Here is a 25,024-nt window from a genome sequence, read left to right on the forward strand (position 1 = left end):
GCTACTTCTGCTGACTGCCAGCTGCCTACAATTTGGCAGTTCAAATCCCACCAGGCTCCAGGTTGACTCAGCCTTCCATCCTTCCGAGGTGTGTAAAATGAGGTGTGTAAAATTGTTGGGGGCAAAAGGTTGACTCTGTAAACTGCTTAGAGAGGGCTGGAAAGTACTATAAAGCAGTATATAAGACTAAAGTGCTATTGCTATCATGTGATCCCAGGACAATGCATCCATGATAAATACATGCCAGGTGCCAAGCATCTAAATTTCGATCCCATGACCCTGGGGAATGCTGTAATGGTCATGCATGTGAAAAATGGTCATAAGTCACTTTCTTTCAGTGCCTTTGTAATTTTGAATGGTCACCAGGCAAATGGTTGTAAGTCAAGGACTACCTTTATCTGAAGAATATCTATTTCCATTGGCTTCTTGACACAACGATTTTACTAAACTGAAACTAGAAGATGATAAAAGACTCTCAAGGTTAAAAAAAAGTGGGAAGGACACTTCACAAGGCCAGACCGTGGAACAGAGGGAACACGATGCCATCAAGAAACGCCAAACGGGGGTTTCTGAGAAAGTGACTATTTTGTAGCTGTTGAGGGTTTTAGGAGACCACAAAGCATTTTCAATGATGAAATCACTTCGGAGTTATAGGACAAACCTGAATAGGGGCCCTAGCAGCCTTCTTTTAAGACTTCCTAGCTGATCAGGTCCTTTTGTAAAAAAAAAATGAAAGTAGTCCTGTACAATTGAGCCCAAATTTTTCTGTTGCTAAGCGAGATAGTTGTTAAGTGAGTTTTGCCCCATTTTACAACCTTTCTTGCCAGTTGTTAAGTGAATCACTGCAGTTGTTAAGTTAGTGACACGGTTGCTCAAATGAATCTGGCTTCTCCAGTGACTTTGCCCATCAGAAGGTCCCAAAAGGGGATCACGTGACGTTGAGACCATCATACATAGGAGTCAGTCGCCAAGCACCTGAATTTTGATCACGTGACCACGGGGACCAATTACAACTATTGTAAGCGTGAAAAATGGTCACAAGACACTTTTTTCTAACTTTGAACGGTCACTAAATAAAAAGTTATAAGTCAAGGACTATCTGTATATGCAAAAGGTCTTTAGATGATAAATTCTGGAAATGGTGTAGCTCCCGACTCTTCCTTATAAACCTCAACATTTCTTTGTCCCACCCATCCCGCTAGCCATGCTTTTTATTAAACAATTCTCTTTATTTCTTCTTTCTCCGTGAAGATTTTAAGCCACCATCAGAGAACAGGAAGCAGCTACCCTAGAAAGCAGAGCCCTGGGGAGCTTATATACAAAGGGCCTTCTCTAACTTGAATTATTCTTACGTCAAATTCCACCAATCTCTATTCCATCTGAAATTCTATCTTTGGCAATCATGAGAGAGGATTTTCACATTAGAAGTAGCTGCAGACATATTTGCCCATCTAAAATTGGTGTCTCCTCTCATATTACTAAATTACTAAAGATCCACTTGGATAGCGCATTTCTCTGCAGGGCTGATATAAATTGGGCTCCTCATACTGACTGCCATTAACACACATCCCAGAACGGGGCCATGTTGTGCTATTGTTGTACAGCATCTCTGCTCAAAACAAAAAGGCTCAGGACTGAAGAAAGAGGTCCCACAACAGAGCTACCAGGATGGTAGCTGAACAGATACTTGTCCCCACCTCTTTCTCCAGCGCACCCAGATTGCATGGATGGAGTGTCCTTTGAGTTTGCTAAAGACAACACTATCCACACCTGGTCCTATATGAATGGCCTCAGCCTGCCACAACAGGGAGCTTCCTGAGAGATGGTGATGTCCCCTGGTGATGTCCTATATCTCTTTTTCAACACCAAAGTTCCGTTTTCTCTATTTATAAACTAAGGTCATGACATTATACAGCCTGCAGGAATAATTCAGGTAAGCAATCTGGTTCTTGGCCAATGAAAGGAAGGAAAACGAAGCTTCTGTATGGAATTTCTGCAAAAATCTAAACAGTAGGAATCAAGAGGTTAAGCTGTTGCAGCTACATTTTAAGCTGTTTTTCCAGGACTGGCAAAGCAGACAATGTCAGATGAGAGTTTCGGTAGCCAAAAATCAAAAGTCTGCTTATACCTTTTCCCACAAACCACTTATATTAAACAGCATCAGGCTTTAGTGTGTTGTCTTTTGTGAGTTGGAAATTATTAATTCAAAGAAGTGGCAATCGTATCCAAAAATATTGTGAAAGATATCCTGCTGATGTTCATGGAACAACATGGTGACCCTGAATGAATCACTGTCTACTGAGGACGTCCTGCACCCTTTTACTGTGGTCAGACTCAGAAAAATAATGCAGTGCGAACTTTAGCACAGATCCAGATAATATGAGGAAACCTGAGGCTGATCTTTGGTGGTTGAGCTTGTCTTTAATCATAGCTTGAAGTTCAACTCAACACAAAAGAGGCACCTCTGGAGCGACACACCAAATATGGTGCTTGATCTGAAGAGTGGAAGAGGGAGGGAGGAAAGAGCTGAAGAGCCCATTTCAAGGAAGTTCATGCTTTAACGGGGTTTATCTAGTACTCAATATTTCATTCCAGTATCTGCAAGGACATTTTGAAGGACTTCCTTCAGTTGAGCAATGCAGAACTTGAGAAGAGTTATAGTTCTGTTCAGACAGGTTGTGACCACGCTTTTGATCACGACAGATTCTAGTTTAGTTGCATTCTTTTTCCAGCTCCATTATCCTCACATCCACAGGTTTCCTTCACACTCCCCATTAAGCCATGGTAATAATAGGTTGGATGAATCCAGTCATTGTGATATCAAACCATGATGAATTGCTTAGCACAATATCCAGATCTAGCTAACTGGAGCTTGTTTTGTACACAATGTTTAAACAAGCACATTTATTTTAGTGTGTGAATATCTAATGTTCCAGAGCCACTATTACGATGTGGTTTTTCAATTATGTTAGGAAGGCTAACAACCCTCACCTGAATTATTATAAGGCCCAGCGTTCCACATTGTTGGGCTAATTGTGATCCTTAGTTGTAACTGAAGGACAACAAATGCGTTTTATTTTATTTTAAAAACAAATACATTTTAATACTTATGTGTTTATTTTAATGTTTACATGTTACAGTAAATACAGAGGAGTCAGTGGTGGTATTCTACCAGCTCGGCCTGATTTGCCCAAGCCAGTCGTGGCGATGAGCAGCGGAGACCAAACCGGTTTTCTCCGCTGCTCTGTTGTTGGGTCCACCCGCCTGCCCGGGCTCCCATAATCCCCTTTATCCTCTTCTTTTGAAGCACAGCTGCTTTGCGCAGCCCAACAGAGTGCCATGTGGCAGCTGCTGAAGTGACCGGGAGAGTGCAGGCTTGCAAGAGGTGAGTTGGAATGCTTCTGCGCCTACGCAAAGTGTGCGTTTGGCATGTGCGTACATGCAAAGTGTGTGCATGCGTGCAAAGCGTGCCCACCAAGCCACACCCACCAAACCGGTGGTAAAACTTTTTGAATCCCACCACCGCGAGGAGTCCTTTGTGCTCTCTGGGCTTGGGTTTTTTTTCTTGCAGGTGTTTCATTACCCAAACTATATAACATCATCAGTGCTAGTTGATCATCATCATGATCATCATCATTGAGACTAGCTCTGATGACGTTACCTAGTTTGGGTAATAAAACGTCTGCAAAAAAAACCCCCCACCAAGCTCAGAGAGCACCAAGGACCCCACATTGGAGTAGCTTTCAAATTTCACTGTATTCATGGAATGGAATGACAATAAAGGTATTGTATTGTATTGTATTCTATTTCAACCCCGAGCTACAAATATTCCCCTTTATTGGCACAGTAAATATTACTGACATGGTATGACTTACTTCTGAATAGATCTGCATGTGATTATATCTGGCAGGCCTTCAAAGCAGACCTGCCTGGGAAACCAAATCATGCAGGCCAATATTACTTTTATGAAAACAGAATCTTTCAAGTCTGAATGCTCTTCCCCGCTTCTCCCTCCTCTCTCCCTTTATTTCCATGAGAATTAAGGGGGAGCTTTGTCTGAAAGGCTTTCTTAGGTTACAGTTTTGCCCAGACTCAAGTTTCCTTTATCTGATTGTTGTCTTGGTAATGGCTCTTCCTCTTGTTCTTCCTTTCCTCCTCCACAATACCCTCAAACTGTAATCCTAAGGGGGAAAAGTAGTATTTTATTTATTTATTAACCAAATTTATATAGCTGCCCTTCTCATGCAAAACGAGTTGAAATTAACTTCCAGAAAAGAATCTAACAGCCTCTTTCTCTGACAGACTGGTGCTCACCTACGAGGGGAGAGCTTTTGCAATATTAATATCCATTATTAAGACAAACGTTACCACGTTATAGTGAATGGCGGAAAGATAAGTGAAGCATTCAGATATGGATATGGAAAGCCACCGACAACTTCTGAAATATCCAAAGGCGTACAAATATATCAACTTTTAACTGAGACATGGGGAAATACATCTTTAGATTTGGAGTTATAGGCCTCTCTGCAATAGTTTCTATTTTAGCTAGTCAATTTTTGCAGTAATTAAGTAATTAAATGAAATGATAAGTGAGATCTGTAGTTAAATTGCCTATCATGTGTGTGTTTGTGTGTGTGTGTGTGTATACACACACATAGATAGATAGACAAATCGCTCTTATGCCGCTGATTCAGCCGAACTCAGAACGGACAGACATTTCCAGCGTTAAAAGAAATAACTCCGGGATTGTTACCCTAAGAAGAAGCCAGACCTCCTAGAACAGGGGTCTCCAACCTTGGCCCTTGAAGCCTGGCGGACTTCGACTCCCAGAATTCCCCAGCCAGCAAAGCCAGCAAAGCAAAGCAAAGCTGGCTGGGGAATTCTGGGAGTCGAAGTCCGCCAGGCTTCAAGGGCCCAAGGATGGAGACCCCTGTTCTAGAAAGAAAGACCATACTTTTTTCTCTTCTTCCCTTTCCCAGGAGGCTGCCCCATCGCCTCATCGGATCGTTCAGACTCGCGCCACCATTCTTCGGGCCCTGATTGGAGAATAGCAGGCGGGTTTCTGGGGAGAGAAGCGAGACGACATTTTGGGGGGGAAACTGCGGCGAGAAGCCGGATGCCCTCCAGCCCTGGCGGCGGGTCCTTGCCCTGGGCACGTCGTCCTTCTCCCGTTCTCCTGCTGGGCCAACCCCGGGAAGGGCGTTTGGGGCGGGCGGCAAAGGATTGCGCGGGTTTGGGGGCGGCTGCACGACGGTGCGGCTCGACCCATTTAGGTCGCCTTAAAGAGGCGGCTTGCAACGGGTCTTTTTCTTGCACGGAGGGAGACCGCGAGATCCTCCTCCCTTCCCTCCCCCTCCTTGAGATGCAGCTGCCGGTCCTCCCCAGCCAAGGGCTCCCCCCCCCCCACCGGCAGGTCCCTTAGCACCCCAAGCTACTCGGGCAGCCAGGCGGCTGATGCCGGCGCGGCAACCTCGACTTTTTGACGTTTGCATTAAGCCGGCTCGAAGGAACCTGCCCCGCCCCGCCCCTTTCTCCTCCCAGAGGCCGCCGGAAACGTCCATCAACGCCAGCCCCGCGGCGATTGGTTCTGCCTCCCCCTCCGGCCGCCAAGTCCCGCCTCCCCCCGCGCGCGCTTGCCTTTCCTCGCGCGCCCTCGCTCAGCCATTTTAAACGGCGCGAGGCGACGCCGGTGAGCGGAAGGTTCGCGTCTCGCTGTCGCTCGGAGAGCAGCTTCGACCCGCCGGGGACGTCGCATCCCTTCACGCGGTGAGTCCGTGCGGGGGAGGTAAACCCGGCGGGCGGGCAGACCGGCGAGCGCGCTTGCGGCTTCCCGTCTCTTCCGCCCTCCCCGCTTCTCCCGGGGTCGTCGGGATGGGGCAAGCGGGGCTCTCGTCCTCCCGCGTCTCCGCCGGTCGGGAAAGGCGGACCCGGCTGGGCTGGGTCTCCCTGCGCCACGTGCAGGCGGCGCCAAGCTGGGAGCTGCCCTCCCTTGGGGCTTCGGGACAGACAGCCGGCGGCGGATCGAGCCCCCATGGGGGCTGCGGGGGTGGCGGGAGGCCTTTCCGGGCAGGGCTGCCTCTTTTTTCCCCTCTCCCGCTCCAGCTTCCCCGGAAAGCCGAGCTGATTCACCGGTGATGCAGACAGGAACTCGGCTTTTCCCCGGGCAACGGTAGGAATTTGGCCAGGAGCCCGAGACGAGATCAGTTTTTACTAGTGGACTGATGACCCGTCACCTCGTTTTTCGGCAGAAATTAGGGAGATTCCTATCTCTCTTATTTAGCGTATAAGGGCAGGTGCACCGCGATGGGTGTCAACCTCTATTTTTCTTTTCCTACCTGTAGAGGCTCTGATCTCTCTAGAAATACAGGCAGAGACCAGACAGGTGCAAATACCTACAGAGGTAACTACAGAGGATGTGAAATGCCATGCAAGGAAGGTGTTTGTATGGGCAGTGATACATAGAGGTGCGTGTATCTATCCAGAAAAAAATAATTGTATGAATGGCTTTTAACCCCTTTAAAGCTTAAAAGAAGATCCGCTATGCTGAGGCAAATTCCATAGTTTAATTAATGAGCTGGGAAGGCACACGCTGATGTTCATCCATCCCCTAAGACAGGGTCTCCAACCTTGGCAACTTTAAGCCTGGAGGACTTCAATTCCCAGAATTCCCCAGCCAGCTCTGGGAGTTGAAGTCCTCCAGGCTTAAAGCTTTGCTGGCTGGGGAATTCTGGGAGTTGAAGTCCTCCAGGCTTAAAGCTTTGCTGGCTGGGGAATTCTGGGAGTTGAAGTCCTCCAGGCTTAAAGCTTTGCTGGCTGGGGAATTCTGGGAGTTGAAGTCCTCCAGGCTTAAAGTTGCCAAGGTTGGAGACCCCTGCCCTAAGAGTCCACTCCACCCAAATGCAGAGTTTGAGTGTTTCCTGAAGAAAGACACTTTTGAAAATTAAATGCTTCCTAAATCGGGTACGGATGTTGGATCTGTTGCCAGATAAAGTCTATTGTTTTTGATGGGGGAGGAACCCCTCCCCCATGAAACATCTCCAGAGAGCCCAAATCTGCCGGCCTTGGACATGTATTCATTTTCTCTCATTGCAGTTATCGGAAAGGAATCTGAGCCTTCTCTTGAAGGTTAGAACCTTATCAGGATTTTGCTAGAACAAGATATGACTTTGCAGAACTTGGTCTTGGCTCTGTCTTCTGTCTCCTATCACAGAGACAGTTTCAAAAGGGATGAGGTCATTGCAGGGTTTCTTAACCTTGACCACTTGATGATGGGGTGGACTTCAGTTTTAGGAATTTCCCACATCATCTAGTTAGCAAGGTTGAGAAACGCTGACTTATTGCAACAGAAATGTTTAAAAAGATACTATTAATTCATCCTGGCATAATATCCAGGATGCCTTCATGTGTTAAGATCCCAACATATCAAAATATATCTGGTCATTTTGAGGGGACAAAAAGTTTCAAATGTTGCCATTCTATGCATATTTTTTATTTAGAATACTGTAGTATTTTTTAGAAAACTTTATTCTTGTCAAAATCCTTCCTGTAGTTCTTCCCTTTGCATGCTTATTTGGAGATAAAGCCTCATCTTGCAGCCAAGTCATTGACATAGTAATCCACTTGTAAAATAGACCTTGCACTTTTGGCAGTATGTAGACAGATGTTGTATGGCTGCTACATTCAGTCTGACAATCTTACTAAGAAAAAGATACCAAATGTATAATACAATACAGGACATGAGGGGAATAAATGGAGTTGTTCTTCTGTCTGGGAGAAAACAAGTTTTCTGTTCCGATAGGGCTTATACTCAAAGCAGCAGTACAGGTAGTCCTCAGCTTACAACAGTTCATTTAGTGACCATTCATTTAGTGAAGTTATGACACTGAAAACACTGAGTTATGACCATTTTTCACACTTACAACCGTTGAGCAGCCAGCCACATGATCATGTGATCAAAATTCAGATTCTTGGCAACTGGTTCATATTTATGACCATTGCTGTGTGCCAAGGTCATATGATCATGTGACTTTCTGGCAAAATCAGTGGGGAAGCCAGATTCATTTAGCAACCAAGTTACTAACTTATCAATTGTAATGATTCACTTAACAACTGAGGCAAGCAAGGTCATAAAATGGAGCAAAATTCACTTAACAAATGTCTTTGAAATTCTTTTTTTCAATTGTCATAAATTGAGAACTACTTAAATGTCAAAGAGAAAGATATTGTGTTAGACTTATGTTTTATTGTTTGTTTTTGTTACTAAAATTATTTTTGCTTTATTCATGTTTCATCATCTGAGGTTTTCTTTCAAGTAAGGAGACTAACAGCATCTCAGATGCCTACTTAGAAAGAAAGCCTGTCTGGTTTAGTGACACCCAGACCCAGTGAATGGTCATGGGGCCACCAGGTGCTGGGCTTGTCTTGAGGGAGCTTCATTTTTGTGGGCACGTTGACCTGGGTGTAAATCCCACAAAGTCAAATAGCTTTCGTTCTAAATCAATACATAAAGTCATTTGTTGATGTTGTTCTTATGTTAATAATCTATTCAGGTTTTATTATGACTTTGAGGAGGGAAAATAAATATGTGCTACCTTCATGGCAATACGGCTGATTTGAGTGTTCGGCTGCTAAAATAAATTCCTCCCTCTTCCCCTCTCCCCCCACAAAGGGCTCTTAGATTATTTGATCAAGGAGTTTAAAAAAAACAACGATAGGAATGTTCAGTTAGAAAACAATGGTGGGAAATGAGAAATGAAACAAATGTACTGATGAATAAAAACGCCATCTCTAAAGAGGTGAAAACTGGATGAAGACCAGTTCTTTGAGAGGAAAACAGAACAAGAAAAGCAAGAGAAATAAAGGAAGGAGCAAATCTGAGAAAGCACAGGTAACCCTTAATTTATGACTGGTCACTTAGCAACAGTGTGAAGTGACAACAGACTCACCCCAAAGCTACTTATGACCTCGTTTCAAACTTACAGGTGTTGCAGCGGCCTTGCCATTCTTCTTTATGACTGACTACAAAAAAGCTGCAATCTCTTCCCCCATATTCCCCACCAGGCCTGGAGCCTGTTTTCACCCCTCACCAGGTTTGCTTAAGAACCCGACTGGAAGGTTCATTAATCAAGACCATCATGTGGTCACCTCACTTAATAACTGTCACAACTTGTAATCCGAATGAGCAGGCCCCATTAATACTTGTAATTCAAGGACTCTCTGTACTGCAGGGTTAGAAGATGATTGATAGTCTTGAGAGAAGATGAATGAGAACATAAGTAGCCAGGACCAGTGTAAGCATCGTGTAATGAGCAGAGCTGGAGTAGGGATTGCATTCTAGCTGTTGGGGATGCTTATGTTGCTCCTCCAGGATCAGTGTTAGTATTTCTAGAACTGCTTTTCCAGGCGATTTAGTGATCCAGTAGCCGAGTGAATAATATGCAAAATCACATCATTACAAGCAAAGTATTCTTGTCAGTATGAAGAATAAGAGTAGATGAAACTCGTCTGTCTTCTTTGTGAGATAAAGAGAAACAATAGTAATTATGGAAAATAGAATTTGACTGGAAAATCTTGCCTACTGCTTGTGCTTTAGATATGGCATGAAGCATGCAAATCGGGACTATTTTTATCTACTTCTTTCATCAATTATTGTTCCCGGCTGTAATAGTTATTTTTATTTTACGTTTTCTTCTATACATTGAGGAAGGTCTTAATTAGATTAGACACCTCCGCCCCCCCCCCCGCCCCCAATGAGCTGATCTGGATTTCTGTTTTTTCATTCCTGGGATCTCAAGGGGGGATGAAGCCATTCTTTGTCATCCTTAGAGATAGTCACATCTGTCTCAGTTCAGGCCCCCTCGTGTCCTGAGTTGCTCACGGCTCGGTCTCTTCCTTTTCACTTCCCCGCCCCTTCCTAGACGCAGTTTGGGAGGCTGGGCTCCCGGATGTGGCCTGATGCTGATGTAACAGGCTGGCGGGGCGGGGGAGGAAAAAGACCTGGAAAATGTGATTCACTTCTTAGGAGAGTCCAAGGTTGTATATTTCATCTTGCCAATTAGGATAAGAATGCAGATTTAACCAGCGAGGGGAGCTTTCTTTCCCCAAGGATAAAAGAACACCATATTTTTAACTTTCATTGGAAACCAATAGATTCAAGTGATATTTTTGGATCTGACAATATGAAATTTCAGTTTAGCATACATGCTGTATTTTAGAAAAGTCGACAGCAGCACAGTAGTTTAGTTTGTGCCAGCCTGTTATTAAATATCTTAATAACTATTTTATTCCTTGCATTACTAATGAACAGCCCGTGGGTTTTTTTTTATTACTAATCTTTGTCATCTTGCCTTTAAGAAGCATCATCAAAAGATTATTCAAATAAAGGTGCATTGCAATATGAAGATAGGCATTGAACGTGTTTTGCAATAAGCATTGTCTCCTTAAACCAAGCTTGATTCCTGGAGATAATATGGAGATGATCATATAATTTTCATAACGACGTAATTTTTTTTCTCGCCTCCTTCTGGGATGTTTTTTTTTTTTCTGGCTTTTGAGTGATCTGTAGGATTGGAGAGGGGAATCTCCTGTCCAGATAACAACTAGATCTCATCGTTCTCAGCTTTGGGGCTGGGGAATTCATTAAATTTGGTTACCTATTGCTATCTAGTATGACATGAGCAGCCTGGTGGCCTAGCGGTGAAGCGCTCGCCTCTCGCTTGGAAGGCTGCAAGTTCCATCCTATGTAGCTGCTGATCCTAGGTAGCTTTGCACTCGTAGGGTGCAAAGAAGTTGCGACCTTCATGTGTCAGGAAGGGCATCCACCAGTAAATCAGCTCCATTCAGTTGCCCTGATTCTACCCTGAAGTAAGGGATTACAGGGTTGTAAAAAAGATGTTGCTATCTACTATGACATGTCTAGGAACATTGGAATACATTGTGTGTGGTTTTTTAAAAAAAAATGCTATGTACTGTTCTGTACTTAATAGGAGTTGGTTTTCTGATAAAAATTGGAGCATCCAATGTATAAAGGAACCATAGCCCTTGCTTTATCAGACGAGAGGTTGTTCACACTTGGTGAATCATAAGGATAAGAAAAGGTTGAGAAAATCTCAGCCCTAATATATACCTAAAAATAACTTACTTGCAAGAATTCTTGCATCCTTTACAACTTTTACCTTTGCGCGTAATATGGTTTTCATAATGTGTAAAGTATGGACATAATACAGTAGCTAATTATGGAGGGAAACATACAGACTGTAAGCCTTAATTCTTTAAAAAAAATACTGTTCCCTAAATCTTTTTTCAAAACACTGTAGTTTATCTCAGGATGTTGTTTCCTGTTTTGCTAGATTGTTATGTAAAATATATTTGAGTATCAGATCCTGTAGGCAAGCTGAGCTAACAACGCCATTATCCTTCTCTTGTTGTTAAATAGCTGAGGTGATTTGCTTCTGGCTTGTTCTCAGTAGCCTTAACTGGTTTTGTAACAATTCTGTTCGACTATGTGAGTGGACAGATTACTTCTGTTTTTCCTCGTAGGACTTGCTAAACCTATTAATGGGAAACATGGAAATATTCAAATGTTCTCTGTTCGTGTCCTTTTGTTTCCTCTGCCGCTTAATTTTTTTTTTTTACTCTGTGTTTGATGGGCAGAGGACTTTGCACAACCGTTTTTCAGAAAAAAAATTTATTGAACAGCATTAAGCAGCAGGTAAATAATTGGTTGAGTTAGGTTTGCATTCATGTTTAAGAAGGGATGGCAGCCTTTCAACTCTTACTTTTTAGAAAGTATTGTATGTATTGAAATGTTTGGAGAACAGGCCAGACGTTTGTATAGAAGTTTTAAGTTTTGATAATTTGAGCTATAATTCTACACTGCAAAAGAAGCATTAACATTCTAATTCTAATAGCATTAACATTCTAATATTATTAATAAATAATAAAAACATTAAAGCAATAACAAAACCATTAATCAAAAAACAAAATAAAACAGGAAAGAACAAAGCCATAATTTTTGTGGTATATTTATGGTAGTCATCTACTACTCCTACACATCAAAAGCATGGGTCTCAGAGAGTGGTCAGCTGCAGTTGAGCTCTTGAGAGATTAATCCAGGATGTTCGTAAAGAGATGGATCTGTCATCTGTCACCATACTGGTCCAAGTTTCCTTTGACTCTACTGCCACAGTTGTGTTACAGCACATCATATCAAAAGTTCAGTGGGGCCGTGGCATGCAGTAGACCCCAATTCTCAAAGCTGGAAATGTTGGGAGAGCTCTGCATTAGGCCCTGAGCCATGAAAGGCCCAAGAATGCCAGTTCTTGGCTAATCAGCTGAAGCTGATCTGAGATACAGGTAGTCCTTGAGTTTTGACCACAATTGATCCCAAAATTTATGTTGCTAAGTAAAACATTTGTTAAGTGAGTTTTGTACCATTTAAAAGACTTTTCTTGCACAGTTGTTAAGTGAATCATTGTGTGAAGTGCAACAAAGATGATTAGAGGCTAAAATGTATGAAGGAACTGGGCCTGGCTAGTCTAGTCAAAAGAAGGATCAGGAGAGACAGGATAGCAGTCTTCCAATATTTGAGGGGCTGCCCCAGAGAGGAGGAGGAAGGGGTCAAGCTATTTTCCAAGGTACCTGAAGGCCAGACAAGGAATAATGGATAGAAACTGGAGAGATTCAACCTGGAAATTAGGAGAATTTTTCTGACAATGAGGAACAGTCAACCAATGGGACAGCTTGCTTTTGGAAATTGTGGGAGCTTCATCACTGGAAGCTTTCAAGAAGAGATTGGACAGCCACCTGTCAGAAATAGTGCAGGGTCTCCTGCTTGGGTGGGGGTTTGACTAGATAACCTGGTTATTAAGTGAATCTGGCTTCCTTTTCTTTTCTTGTCAGAAGGTCACAAAAAGAGATCACATGACCCTAGGACATTGCAGCTGTCATCAATATGAAACAGTTGACAAGTTACTGAATTTTGATCATTTGACCGTGGTCGGGTGAAAAACCGTCACAAGTCACTTTTCAGTGCCGTTGTAACTTTGAACGGTCACTAAAGAAACTGTTGTAAGTCGAGGACTACCTATACTCAAAGCTACTAAGATCCGTTGTGTTTATACCAGTTTGTTCAGGGAAAATACGGAACCAGACTGGGAACAGACTTTCTGTGCAGTTCCCACATCCAAGCGTCACTTAGGAATAAGATTTTAGCAGGTTTGTAAATAGAGTTATTAAACCAATTTGAGCTAATTGTGTTAATGACTTAACAGAGCACAGATACAATCTTGTATTTAGGTTATAATGAATTGGAGGCAAAATTCCAAACTCTGGTTCAGCCAACTGAAAAACTATTGCAGGAATCTGCGTAGTTAAATCTTGAGAGAACAGTTATAAGGAAGACCTTCCCCTTTTAAATGCCATGTTAGTGCTTTGTGTGTGTGTGTGTGTGTGTGTGTGTGTGTGTGTGTTGCTCTGTTGATGTAATTCTACCTTTGCCTCCTTCAGTGGTGACACACTGATGCATTGTTGCACTGTCACACTTGTTTTGGCAGCCTGGCTCCACCAATCACCCTGCAGAGAGAGAGCAACCTTTCCCCCAGGTTTGGCCCATGATGCTACAAGCTTATGAAGTTCCTGAAATAAACTACTTCATTGCCGGCTGTTAAGGAGATGTCTTAGGTTCATAATTATAGCGATGAATGAATTCATCTTTTTTTAAAGGATTTCTTTCCCTCCATGACGATGTGCATTTTCAAATATAGGGATGTTTTCATTGTGTATTAGTATACAGTTATTTTTTTCTTATCAATTGGTTTTTATCTAGTGACTGTTTTATTACATTTTGTAAAGAACTATAGAATTATAATTGACAAACTTTTCAGAAATATTCAAAAAAATCATCTGAGGGTTCTTGGTTCTTTCATCAGTTCCATCATATTACAGTATTAAACTATGATAGTAAAAAAACTCGTGCCCATCATTTTAAATGGCAGTGACAATTTTATTTTTAGTTGTGTTATGAGCATTTATCCCAATTGTAAAATATTTCTACAGTTTCTTGGTAACAAAGAGGAAAGACTGCTTTCTACAGTGTTCAAAAGTTGATATGACAATTTCACTTTGAAAGTTTTTTTTAAGAAAACTCCAAATGGATTCTTTATTGTAACATCCTAAATGGGACAAACATTTTGTACCTTCAAAGTAGCCAAAGAGGGCAGAAGGAGGCAATTGGAGGCAATTGATACAATTAAAAAAAACATAGAATGCTAATTCACTTCTGATAGATATATTCATTTTTGAAAGAAAGGATGGCAACTTGATTTCTTTGATTTTTTTATTGCTATAACCAAACTGTTATAATGTAAACTGAAATGAACATAAATCGGTTTCTGGAAACATCAGAAAAATAATATGCTGTTTTATTAAAAATGCGTCATGTGAGAAGGTTGCCAGAATTTATCAGAAGAAGCTAGAAATTAAACCCAAGGGCATAAAATGGTTGTGCAATCTTCCTGAGAAGATCAGGCTGGCAGAAACACCTTTAGGTCTACTCTAAGGTGGTTTTAGACATATGTAGGGAACCAATCAGAACTGGAGGAAAAAGTGTCTAACAGATTATTAGCATAGCAATTAAAAGTTAGTCATAGCAAACACAACATGTACGTCGTGTTTGTGAACAGGTGGCCCTGGGGTAAAGCTGTACTTTAAACAAACAAGTTGCCCTTGATACACATTGGATAAAGATCCCTTGTCACAGGTTTAAACCAGAGGAGAATTCTGATCAAACATTGTTTGGGAGAGATGATGTTCGTGTTACCTTGACTCTGCCCCCCCTCCGGCCTTTTAAGGTAGACTGAAAGGGGGGGAAAAGCATCCTTCCTTTAGTTAAAGTATGCTTTTAACAATACAGTAGGCCTTGACTTATGACCACAATTGAGCCCAACATTTCTGTTAGCTGAGACATTTGTTGAGTAAGTTTTGCCCCATTTTCCGATCTTTCTTGCCGCAGTTCTTAAGTGAATCACTACAGTTGTTAAGTTAGTAACAACAAGATTGTTAAGTGAATCTGGTTTCCCCGTTGATTTTGCTGGTCAGAAGGTCGCAAAAGGGGATCAAAATGACCTTGGGACAAAGCAATGGTCATAAGTATGAACCAGTTGCCGAGCTTCTGAATTTTGATCACGTGATAATGAGGATGCTGCAAAGGTGGTAAGTGGGAAAAATGGTCTCATGAGCCACTTATTTCTCGTGCTGCTGCAACTTTGGATTAAATGAACTGTTGTAAATTGAGGACTGTTTAGTACTTAGTTACATTTCCAGGATTAAAGTCCCCATGTCTTTTCTTTAACTCCCAGACCAAGCTCCCAGATTCCCCTGCTACACGAAGAGCGAGGAATTTGTTTCAATTTAACCCAGTTCCCTTAAACGTTCATCATACGATTTAGCCTCCAGACCTTTTATCATCTCTCTTCTTCTTCTTCCCTGTTCTAGAGTCTCAGCATCTTCTTTTTTTTTTTAATCTTGGATACACAAGTGTGGCCTCATCAATGCAGTGTAGAGCAGTACTATAACCAGTACCTAATATAACTTAGTGCTGAGAAAAAGAAGAATAGTGCAGAATGTGTGGCTGGAGAGCTGCTTTGTGGAGAAGAAGCATTGTACTTGCAGCAACAACAGAAATATTCTGGGTTTCTCCCCAACCATGGCTGGCCTCAAAACGGGTTGTGAAATTTCTTCTTGGTTCAGAGCAGAGCCTTTGTCCTCTATGTCATGTGTATCTCTTCTCCTTAATTTGTTGAGGTCAATTTTGCCAGTGTGCCAATGTATGGGCTGGTTCTCACAATGTTGGGGCGTTCAAGTTTGCATTGTTGGGTGATTTGCCTTTCTCAGAATTGTCTGCATCACACAAAATCTTGGCCAGGAATTCCCAAATCCCCCAAACGTGAATGATTTTAATTTTCATGCCGCAAAGTTTATCAAAGTTTTGTGCAACCAAAAGAGGAACAATCAGCAAGGCTGGTTTTCTGGTACGATTTCTTTGCCTGCGCAAGTTTGACACATTTTTTTTTTTTAAATGGTGACTCCAGGAAGTCCTACTTGCCATCTTTTCTCTCCCCTCACCTCGAATAATTTTAATAAAAACTATTCCCGTGTTTTTTATCATTGGCTGTACATTGGGCTTACATGGTGTTCTGCCCTCAAACATCTTTGGGCTCCTAGATTGGGAAAGAAAAGTTGGAAATTGATAATGGGACTTTCTCATTTAGACATATCCCCATCCCCATCATATTTAAGAATTGTACCACTCTCTGAATTAGTGTTGCTCTCCTTCAAGTTATCCCTGTGTGTGATCCTTTGTTGTGTGAACATCTGTGCGCTTGAAGAAAGGCAGGATAAGTTGTATATTTTTCTCCTCTTACGTTCAGTTTTTTTTTTCTCCTTTTATGCCAGGCTCTTTTACACATTCATGCTAAATTTCTGTTTTTAATTGTTGATTTTGGACTGATTACATTCAATTGCAGTTGTAAGACTATTAAGAACAGACCTATTGCTAATTTATGATCTTTGGAGTACCTGGGCGGAGTTACATGCCAAAATTCAAGCGAATCTTAACATGCAGGCGCTTTTAGTATCTCATCCAAAGACCAGAAGAGGCTTGTTCAGATGGGGGTTCTGTGAAACTGCTGACTCCTTTCCCCTCCGAGAAGCAGGTTTTGAAACTCCACTTTTAGAACGTGGTGCCATCCCACCTGATGTGGAAACAGCTTCAGAAAAAAAAAATGGTGTGATTATTTTAAGGTCGCATAACTGGTTTGGCAGTTTGTATGTTCCCATTTTTCACTGAAATGCGCAATTATGTACTATGCGCATGGGGGGGAGGGGGTGTAAATGCAAAGAGTGGATTGAGAAATGGTGATGCAGTCTTTCTCGATTCATCCAAGTCAGTTTCCCTAAGTTTCCAGCCAGATGCGGTTGTGTACCGTTAATGAGCAACAGCAAACCCCCAATATTGTGGACCCTCTGATGTGAGAAGTGAAAGCGGATATCTCTGGATGGAGTAGAGGACTCGGCTCCACTCTCAGAAATTTTATTTTGCACCATCTCACGTCATTTGATTATTCAACTGTGTATAGCATAGCCGCGTTTCCCTCTGAGTAGTTTGCTTACTCATTTCCTCAGTTCAAAAGGTTACAATAGGACATTGCTAGGACATGAGCATGCAGACGAAAGCATATCATAAGCACATTGCCAGTGAACATATATCTTTAATTGCTACGAACAGCAGTGGGCTGTTCTAAAGAAATCTACATACAGTATATTTCAAGTAGCGGTAATAATATTGCCGTCGAATCATTTAAAAGAATTCCAATACGCAACTTAATGTATTTTTCCCTCTGCGTTCACTGTTTAAAAATGCAAAAGTTTGCAATAAAAAAAATTGGACCTTAGGACAGGATGTCTCGATAATGCGAAGTTCCTTGGATGTTCTTCTGTCAGCCTGCTGGGTCAGAATGGGGTGATTAGAATCGATCCTACCTTGAGCGAGTTCACCTTGTTCACCATCCTGGATTGTCTTCAGAAAGGCAGAGATGCTATTTTTTTATCCTTTGGTGCAGTGGTGGGATTCAATTTTTTTTTTTTACTACCGATTCTGTGGGAGTGGCAGGGGAAGAATACTGTAAAATCTCCAGCCAGAGGTGGTATTTGCTGGTTCTCTGAACTAAAAATTTCTGCTACCCGTTCTCCAGAACTGGTCAGAACCTGCTGAATACCACCTCTGTTTTGGTAACAATTAAACACGTATTCTGTTTTTGACCCTGAAAATTGAGTATAATTTGAATACTCTTCTGTTTATTATTAAATTAAATCAACATGACAGATTAGTTTATGCACACCTGATGAGGTTTAGATGCAATTAATGTGCAGTTGGTTTTAAAGACGTGTTATTTTAGACTCTGGAACAAAACATCAAATCTTACAATGGCCTATAAAAATAATGAATCCTGCGTAAATATAATATTATGCTACTTTAAGTTCAGCTATTCTTGAAAGTGATGGGTTTACTTATGGTATACTAAGGATCATGCTCTGGTACTGTGACTCCAGGCATTTTAAAGATACCAAGTTCATGTGAAAATGGTCATCACATCCCTGTGTTCCAGCTTGAGTCCATTTAAGAACAGTTCTTTGGAGGTGCAGATGGGGCCCAGGACAACTCTCTGTGGGACAATTCAACATTGTATTAAGCATTACTTTTATTATTGTTGACACATTTTTGTCAAAATTATTGTAACTCTTGTATTCCTAGATTGACTTTTGTTGAATTGTCCCATGGTGAGTTGGCTGCAGTGAATTGGCCATGGCAAATCGTCCCATTCCAGGGGCAGATGTGCCAAACTTTATCTGCAAAATGATATACAGTATATGACTAGATGTTGGCAAAGACATTATGACCTCTTCTGGATACTTAGCTTCATTTTTTCATACGGTGGCTGGGACTGGCTGGTTCATAAAAATGGAATTGCAGTTTAGCATTATCCTCCTGCCAGTTGCTTATATTTTGTTGCCCTGCAGTTTCACAGAAACCTGATTTGGTATCAACCTTCCTGGTTTAAAGTGACCTCTGATGAGTTTCTAAAAAGCCCCGAGTTTTAAATATGGCTTTGACATCCGAATTGGTTTTAAACCCCTGTCTCTAGGGATTAATCAAATTATAGGATTGGATTCCATGACAGTGAAATGTTAGCATTGATTGCAGCTCATAAATTGTCACAGTCTGAGTGCTGGTAGAGCATAAAACAACCTGGACAGGGCCGATTCTTCTGCCTGTGGTCCTGTAATAAGAAACAGTACATGGCTACTGAATGAGTTTCCACATATATAATGACAATCTTCCTTCCTTCCTTCCTTCCTTCCTTCCTTCCTCTCTCTTTCCCCTGTACTCACCAGATATGACCCTCAGCATCTCCAATCTTTGGGGGGAGGACATTGGGAGCCAATAGACTGTTATTAAGGGAGAGGATGATTTATTTATTTCATTAGATTTAGAGGACTCCCAACTTGTATGTATGTATGTATGTATGTATGTATGTATGTATGTACATACACACATGCATGCACATCTAGAAATGAAGCCCAATCCCTCAAACAAATGGAATTATTTTAGTACCCTTTTAACCCAAGAACATGATCCACAGATGGTGTGACAGCACCAGAACTGGAGATAGATTAATTTTAGTAATACAGGGAAAATCTTTTTTTAAAAATGGCAATCTGATGGGTTGTTTTCATTTTGTTCATAGTAGTATTTTTAGCTTTTTGGCCATAAAATGTATTTTGAACAACGCAATTTCAGCCTGAAAGTAGGAAAAGCCAGAGTAGAAACAAAATTGACATGAGGAAAACTGCATATAGGGAAACTGGCTGAATATATAAATGTCTCAACTTTCCACCCAGTAGACAGCCAAGAAACAGGCAGATTTGGCCTTTATTAGCAATCCACTATGAAATTTCTCAGGTTTTTTCCTCTTCATACTTTTGAAGCCAGGAAAGGTGCAGGCTAGGAGTTGGCTAAGGCGTTTTATTTCCAAAACATATGTCAACTTGTTCTAAAACAACTCAAGAAAATGATAGTATAATAGAAAAATGTTATTTATGTATTCTGCAGACAGTTAAACATTTTCCTCCCTGTTTTCCAGTAATACTTAAGTCGTGCAAAAATTACCTTGGCTTTGTAGGTCAACTCTAAATTATTTTCCCCAAAACATATGTAATTCCCCACAGAACTTTTCTGAAATTCTTATGTAAAGAAGCGTGTCTCTTTCGTTGCTTTCGTAGCTTCTGAAACACACGGACTTACCCCACATTTGGAGAATTCCCTTTTGCATGAATAGCTGATTTCTTCATACCCATTTGCAGTTTGGCATGAATGCCCAAATGTCTTTGCGGCAATGTGTCTGGGTCACTAAAATATTCTGCTTTTACCATAGTTATTGTTTTTAAAATACTGTTTGGCTATATGTGCTATGCCTTCCAGGTCATTACGTTTTTAGCCAATTCTTATAAATATATTTAGCTACTGCAAATATAAAACATCATCCCCAAGTTATTACAGGTAGTCTTCAACTTATGACTGCCATGGAGCTTGAGCATCATGGTTGTAACTCACGATGGTTGTAAATCGGGACACCCACAAGACTGACTCGATTTTACCACCTTTTTTTTTTTTTACTGTAGTTGTTCACGGCTTAAGTGAACAGGGGGTTTGTTATGGGCGATTTCCCCCCAAAACCCCAAAAATAAATGCCAGTTTTTAACAAAGCGATCATAAAAATTCAGTTATACGATCGCAGGACATTGCAAACAGCCACAAATGTGGTCTGGTTGTCGAGGGTCCAAAGTGCATTCATTGACCGTAGGGGGAGGAGGCTATTAAAACGGATTCTGGGTCATTCCAGGGAGATCCATCAGAACCGATAAAGGAGAATATTTGTAGCTCGGGGTTGAAATGAGGGCTCCTTGGTGCTCTCTGAGCGTGCTTGTTTTCTTGCAGATGTTTCATTACCCTAACACTGATGATGTTACCTAGTTTGGGTAATGAAACGTCTGCAAGAGAATAACCAAGCTCAGAGAGCACCAAGGGCCCCTCATTAGAACTTCAAACAGTTGCTTAGCAACTACTCATAAGTCGAGAACCACCTATACCACTTTTACATCAAACATGTTCATGCGGTTTTAATACACGGTAAGAAATGGAATTAATTGGGTAACCACACAGTTAAATAAAACACAGAAATATTATTGTTGGGTTTTTGAAAAGTGAATAAACTCTAGTCTAGACAGCTTACATTCTGATTATTACATGCTTAAGGCAGTAAAAAGTGCTGACTCAGATGGAAAAAATGCAGTAGGATCCCGAAATGAACTTAACTTGTCAGGAATCAGTGACTGTAACTATTCCATTACGGTATTTACAAGTGGAGAGCTGCCAAATGTGTACCGGTAGTATATTTTCTCTTAATTTTTTTTCTGGCTTTCCCATCATATTGGCTGTGTTTGTGTAATGCTGCATTCATATCCATGGTTCCGCCTGCTTTATTGAATCAGACTACGTAGACCAGGGGTGCTAAACTCGCGGCATCACAGCAGCGTCACGTGACCTATTGGGACTTTTTCCCCCTTCACTAAACTGGGCGGGGCCGGAGCCACCACATGGCACTCTGGCCTGCGGGTCATGAGTTCGACATTATTTATTTATTTGATTTGTCAATCACTTACAAGATAATAGGTATAAGTATATACATAGTTATGAATACATGAAATGGGTACATAGAAGAAAAATAAAAGAAACAATAGGACAGGGACGGTAGGCCATGTTGGTGCGCTTATGTACACCCCCTACAGACATTGACCACTCTGTTGCTGAAGTCGTATTTCCTACAATCAAGTTTGGTGCAGTTAACCTTGAGTTTGTATCTATTGTGTGCTCTTGTATTGTTATGGTTGAAGCTGAAGTAGTCATTGACAGGTAGGACATTGCAATGTATGATTTTATATACCATACTTAGATCAGACCGAAGAAGGCGTAATTCAAGGTTTTCTAGTGTTTCAAGTCTGATGGCATAAGGCATGTTTGTTTTCAGCTCAAATAAACCTCGGCTAAAGATATAAGTAGAATCTTTAGTTTTGCCACTTAATATGGTCCTATTTCAGATTTTAGTAAGAAATAATTTATATATCTTTGTGTACTTCTGGTTTCTAGTATGTTGCTTTCTTATAATTGATCGAAGTTATTTATATAGCTGATCTGATACATGTGTGAAATAGCCTAACAAACCATGTCTGCTGTCTGCTAAAATCATGGGCAAATGGCTCAAAATGAACTCTTGGGTAGAAACCCAGCAAAACTACTGGCTTTTGGTTATTACTAGGGTAGAATATTATAGAATCACAGGACTAGAGGGGACATTGGAGGTCTTCTAGTCCTGGAGGAGTGGAAAAACATTCCAGAAAAAGACAGTTGAAATCCTCTCCTAACCTCCTGCAAAAGGACTCCCGTCCATGAATCACCACCACGACTCGAAGGAAACACTTCTGAATTTTGAAACTGCCTTGAGGCAACGTTTTCCAAATAAACATGAATGCTCAGAACAGGATGGGAAAGCAAGAAAGTTACTAGCTTTCTAACAGACAAAGTTACTAATTTTTACATAAAACTTTTTCTTAGCCTAGATACAAATACTGCTCGTTTCCCCATCCTTGCTGTGGATTGAATTTGTCTAGAAGACCTGAGTTCTCTTGGAAGCAATGTAAGTAGAGTGTGGGGTTTTTTTTCTGATTGAAGTCTGTCTTTATTCATCTATTAATTACCTGTATAACTCAGCAGTCTTGCTTTTGCAGAATATATAAATGTAATATATTGTGCTTTCTGATTTGGGGAAATAATGAAGAAAGTTGGGTGTTTTAAAATAGGATTTGAGACTGTGTCTGGGAACTGCTTCTTATCAATCCAAACTAGTGGGAAGGGAAGCTGATTTGGAACTGATGCTGTGAATCACTGGGTTCTTTCATAGTTTGCTTTTTCAGAACCTCTTAAGCACTTCACTCTTAGATAATACTTTATGTTATGTGTTATGTCAAGCCTTGATTGTAATATTAACATTTTCTGCGTATGTTCTTCGTGTGGAATCCTTCTGGAATGTTAAAGTGAAAAAAATGATCAAAATAGCATTTAAGGAGCTACTGTAGGAGAACGGCAGGCAGATTCTGGGGCCAGAGTCAAGAGAGGAATCATCCTGGGGTCCTTAAGTTCCCGCAAACATCTAAATCTAAACCCTCTTGGATTCCATTAACTCTTATCTAGCGCCAATTTAGGGCTGACCTTTAGTTGAACTAGATCTTCGTGTAAAGGCATGACCAATAACTGGAACTCATAACTCACCAGCATAACTGGAACTCAGCATGTGGTCCATCTCTCATCTGACAAATACTACTGTATATTAAGTGGAATGGGGGAATCATGACATTTCATTCCAGTAGCCGCGATTTAAATCTCATGCCTTTGTTTTCAGTGAAGGCCAATCACTCAAGTCCCCTTGGAAGCTTACAGGTGTTAATGGTAAATGCAATGATTTGGGGACTGTAAGTAAATATATAAATCTGCTGTTGTACCAAAAATAACCAGTTAGAGTAAGTAAACAACCACAATAGTCAGCAGAAGTCTAAAACGAGCCATATTCCATTATTGGGGTGGGGAGAATCCAGTCTGCAACCTGTAAGTATTTTAAGATGGAATTGGTTGCCTAGACTTTAAGACAGTGCTTGAAGGCTACAACATCTTTCTTGAGCTTCATTACAGTTTTCCCCTGGAACTGACTTTCTGTCATATATGCCCTCCAGATGTTTTGCCTTGCCCTTGGGAATTATGAAAATTGCAGCCCAAAACCTCTGGAGAGCATTAGATTGAAGCAATAGTTGACAAATAGCTTGTTTCCCTTTCTGTCCCCCACTGTCCACTTGATTGTCCAGTTTAGGGAAAAGTTCTAGAAAGTATGTCCTTTTTTCAGAGGCTTTCCTCTTCTGAATATTGGCAACATGAAATACGCTGATCATTGGCAGAGGGCTGAAAATAGATCTTATTGAAATTATAAATATTGAAATTTATTTCAGTGCTCCTAATCCAACCCTTGTCTTCGTGCTGAAAGTTTTCTCTTCCGGCCTTTTTATTAACTTTAATTCTTTTAGTTTGAGCTGGCTTGAACATTTACTTGGAAGGTGCAATTTTTAAAAAAAGGCTGCTGAAGTTAACTTTCTAAAGAATGTATGTAATAATTAACAGATTTCTTAAGTTTGCAACACATCATTTCCCTTACAATAACAAAAATCCTACAAATAAACAGTTCAGTAAACAACAAAGAGAAATGATTGTCAGAATCATAAACAGCCTTATTAAACGTTATTTGTTAAATGTTGTTAGCCTTTCCACATTTTGGGGGGGGGGGGGAGAGAAATCCATGGACTTTTGACCATAATGAGGTAATGGTCATATTGCTAAATTGGATTAAAAGCCTAACCTTTTAAGAGCAAAATGTTTACCTAATTCTCCTAAATATTTAGAGTGGGGCAAAGATCCATTGAACAGATCTGCTTCCTTCCGATGCAGTGATTTAAATTCCATGACGCTGTTCACAAATGTCAGAGTGTTCGGGGCCCAGCTGCGTGTTGAAATGAAGCCAATCAAAGACTGAAGCTAACAAATTATTGCTGCTTTCCTAATGCTCTCTGATGATCTTCAAATAATTTGCTGCTGCTATTGCTGATTGTTGCTGATCGTTTCTAACCCTTTAGTGACTCTTCTAAACTTCAGCTGCCTAAAGTCTTCGTTTCTGCTTTTGCCTGCTGCTGCTGCTGTTTCTTCCTTGAGAGAAAAAAAAAACTTAAGAAACTTGGATTCCCCAAAAGGACAGGTGGCAGATCTAAAAGAAAAAGAAAGCTGTTCACTATGAATCTTAAACAAAGACTGTGGATCTTTGTGTGGTTCCCCTTGTATTTTTTGATAAATGTGTACAGTGCCCTTGTATTCATACCCTGGTATTTTCTTACAAATGTTAAGAAGAAAAAAGCTATGGCGAAGCGCTTAAAAGCTAAGCCCATCTCCGACAGCCCTGGAAGTCCCTATCGGTCTATTTCGCATATGGAATCATTAGCCAGTATAGACTTTCCTGGAGTGGACACACTGGACAAGTTGTTTGACCTTGCTGTGACAAAGTTTGGGAAGAAAGACTGTCTTGGAACAAGAGAGGTCCTGAGCGAAGAGAACGAAATGCAGCCAAATGGAAAAGTATTTAAAAAGGTAAATGGCTTTTTTTTTTTGGTAAAAAGTTTTTTTAAATTTTTGACAACATAAACAAACAAACACAAAACAACAAATAAAACCTTTCAGTTGTACAGTGTGTCAGTTGGTACATATTTCTTGTGCACAATATCGTCTTCCCTCTTAAATTTAAATTTATATTCATATTAT

At 41.0% G+C, this 25,024-nt stretch overlaps 1 protein-coding gene across 3 annotated transcripts in view; it reads left to right on the forward strand.

Moving 5' to 3' along the window:
- Positions 1-5,625: 5,625 nt before the first annotated feature.
- ACSL4 (acyl-CoA synthetase long chain family member 4) overlaps positions 5,626-25,024 on the forward strand; it is a 37,254-nt gene continuing 17,855 nt past the window's right edge. The window contains exons 1-3 of one of the 3 annotated variants that reach the window (XM_087940913.1): positions 5,626-5,766; positions 22,229-22,310; positions 24,614-24,853. In XM_087940913.1, coding sequence (XP_087797039.1) covers positions 24,626-24,853 — 228 coding nt within the window. In that variant the 5' untranslated portion in view covers positions 5,626-5,766; positions 22,229-22,310; positions 24,614-24,625. Of the gene's footprint in view, positions 5,767-22,227; positions 22,311-24,348; positions 24,854-25,024 lie in introns of all 3 variants that reach the window. The other 2 variants (XM_026703081.2, XM_026703082.2) reach the window with 2 other exon arrangements.

The sequence above is a fragment of the Pseudonaja textilis genome, chromosome 12, assembly GCF_049901715.1.
Source record: "Pseudonaja textilis isolate UNSWEBS1 chromosome 12, rPseTex1.2, whole genome shotgun sequence".
Taxonomy (NCBI): domain Eukaryota; kingdom Metazoa; phylum Chordata; class Lepidosauria; order Squamata; family Elapidae; genus Pseudonaja; species Pseudonaja textilis.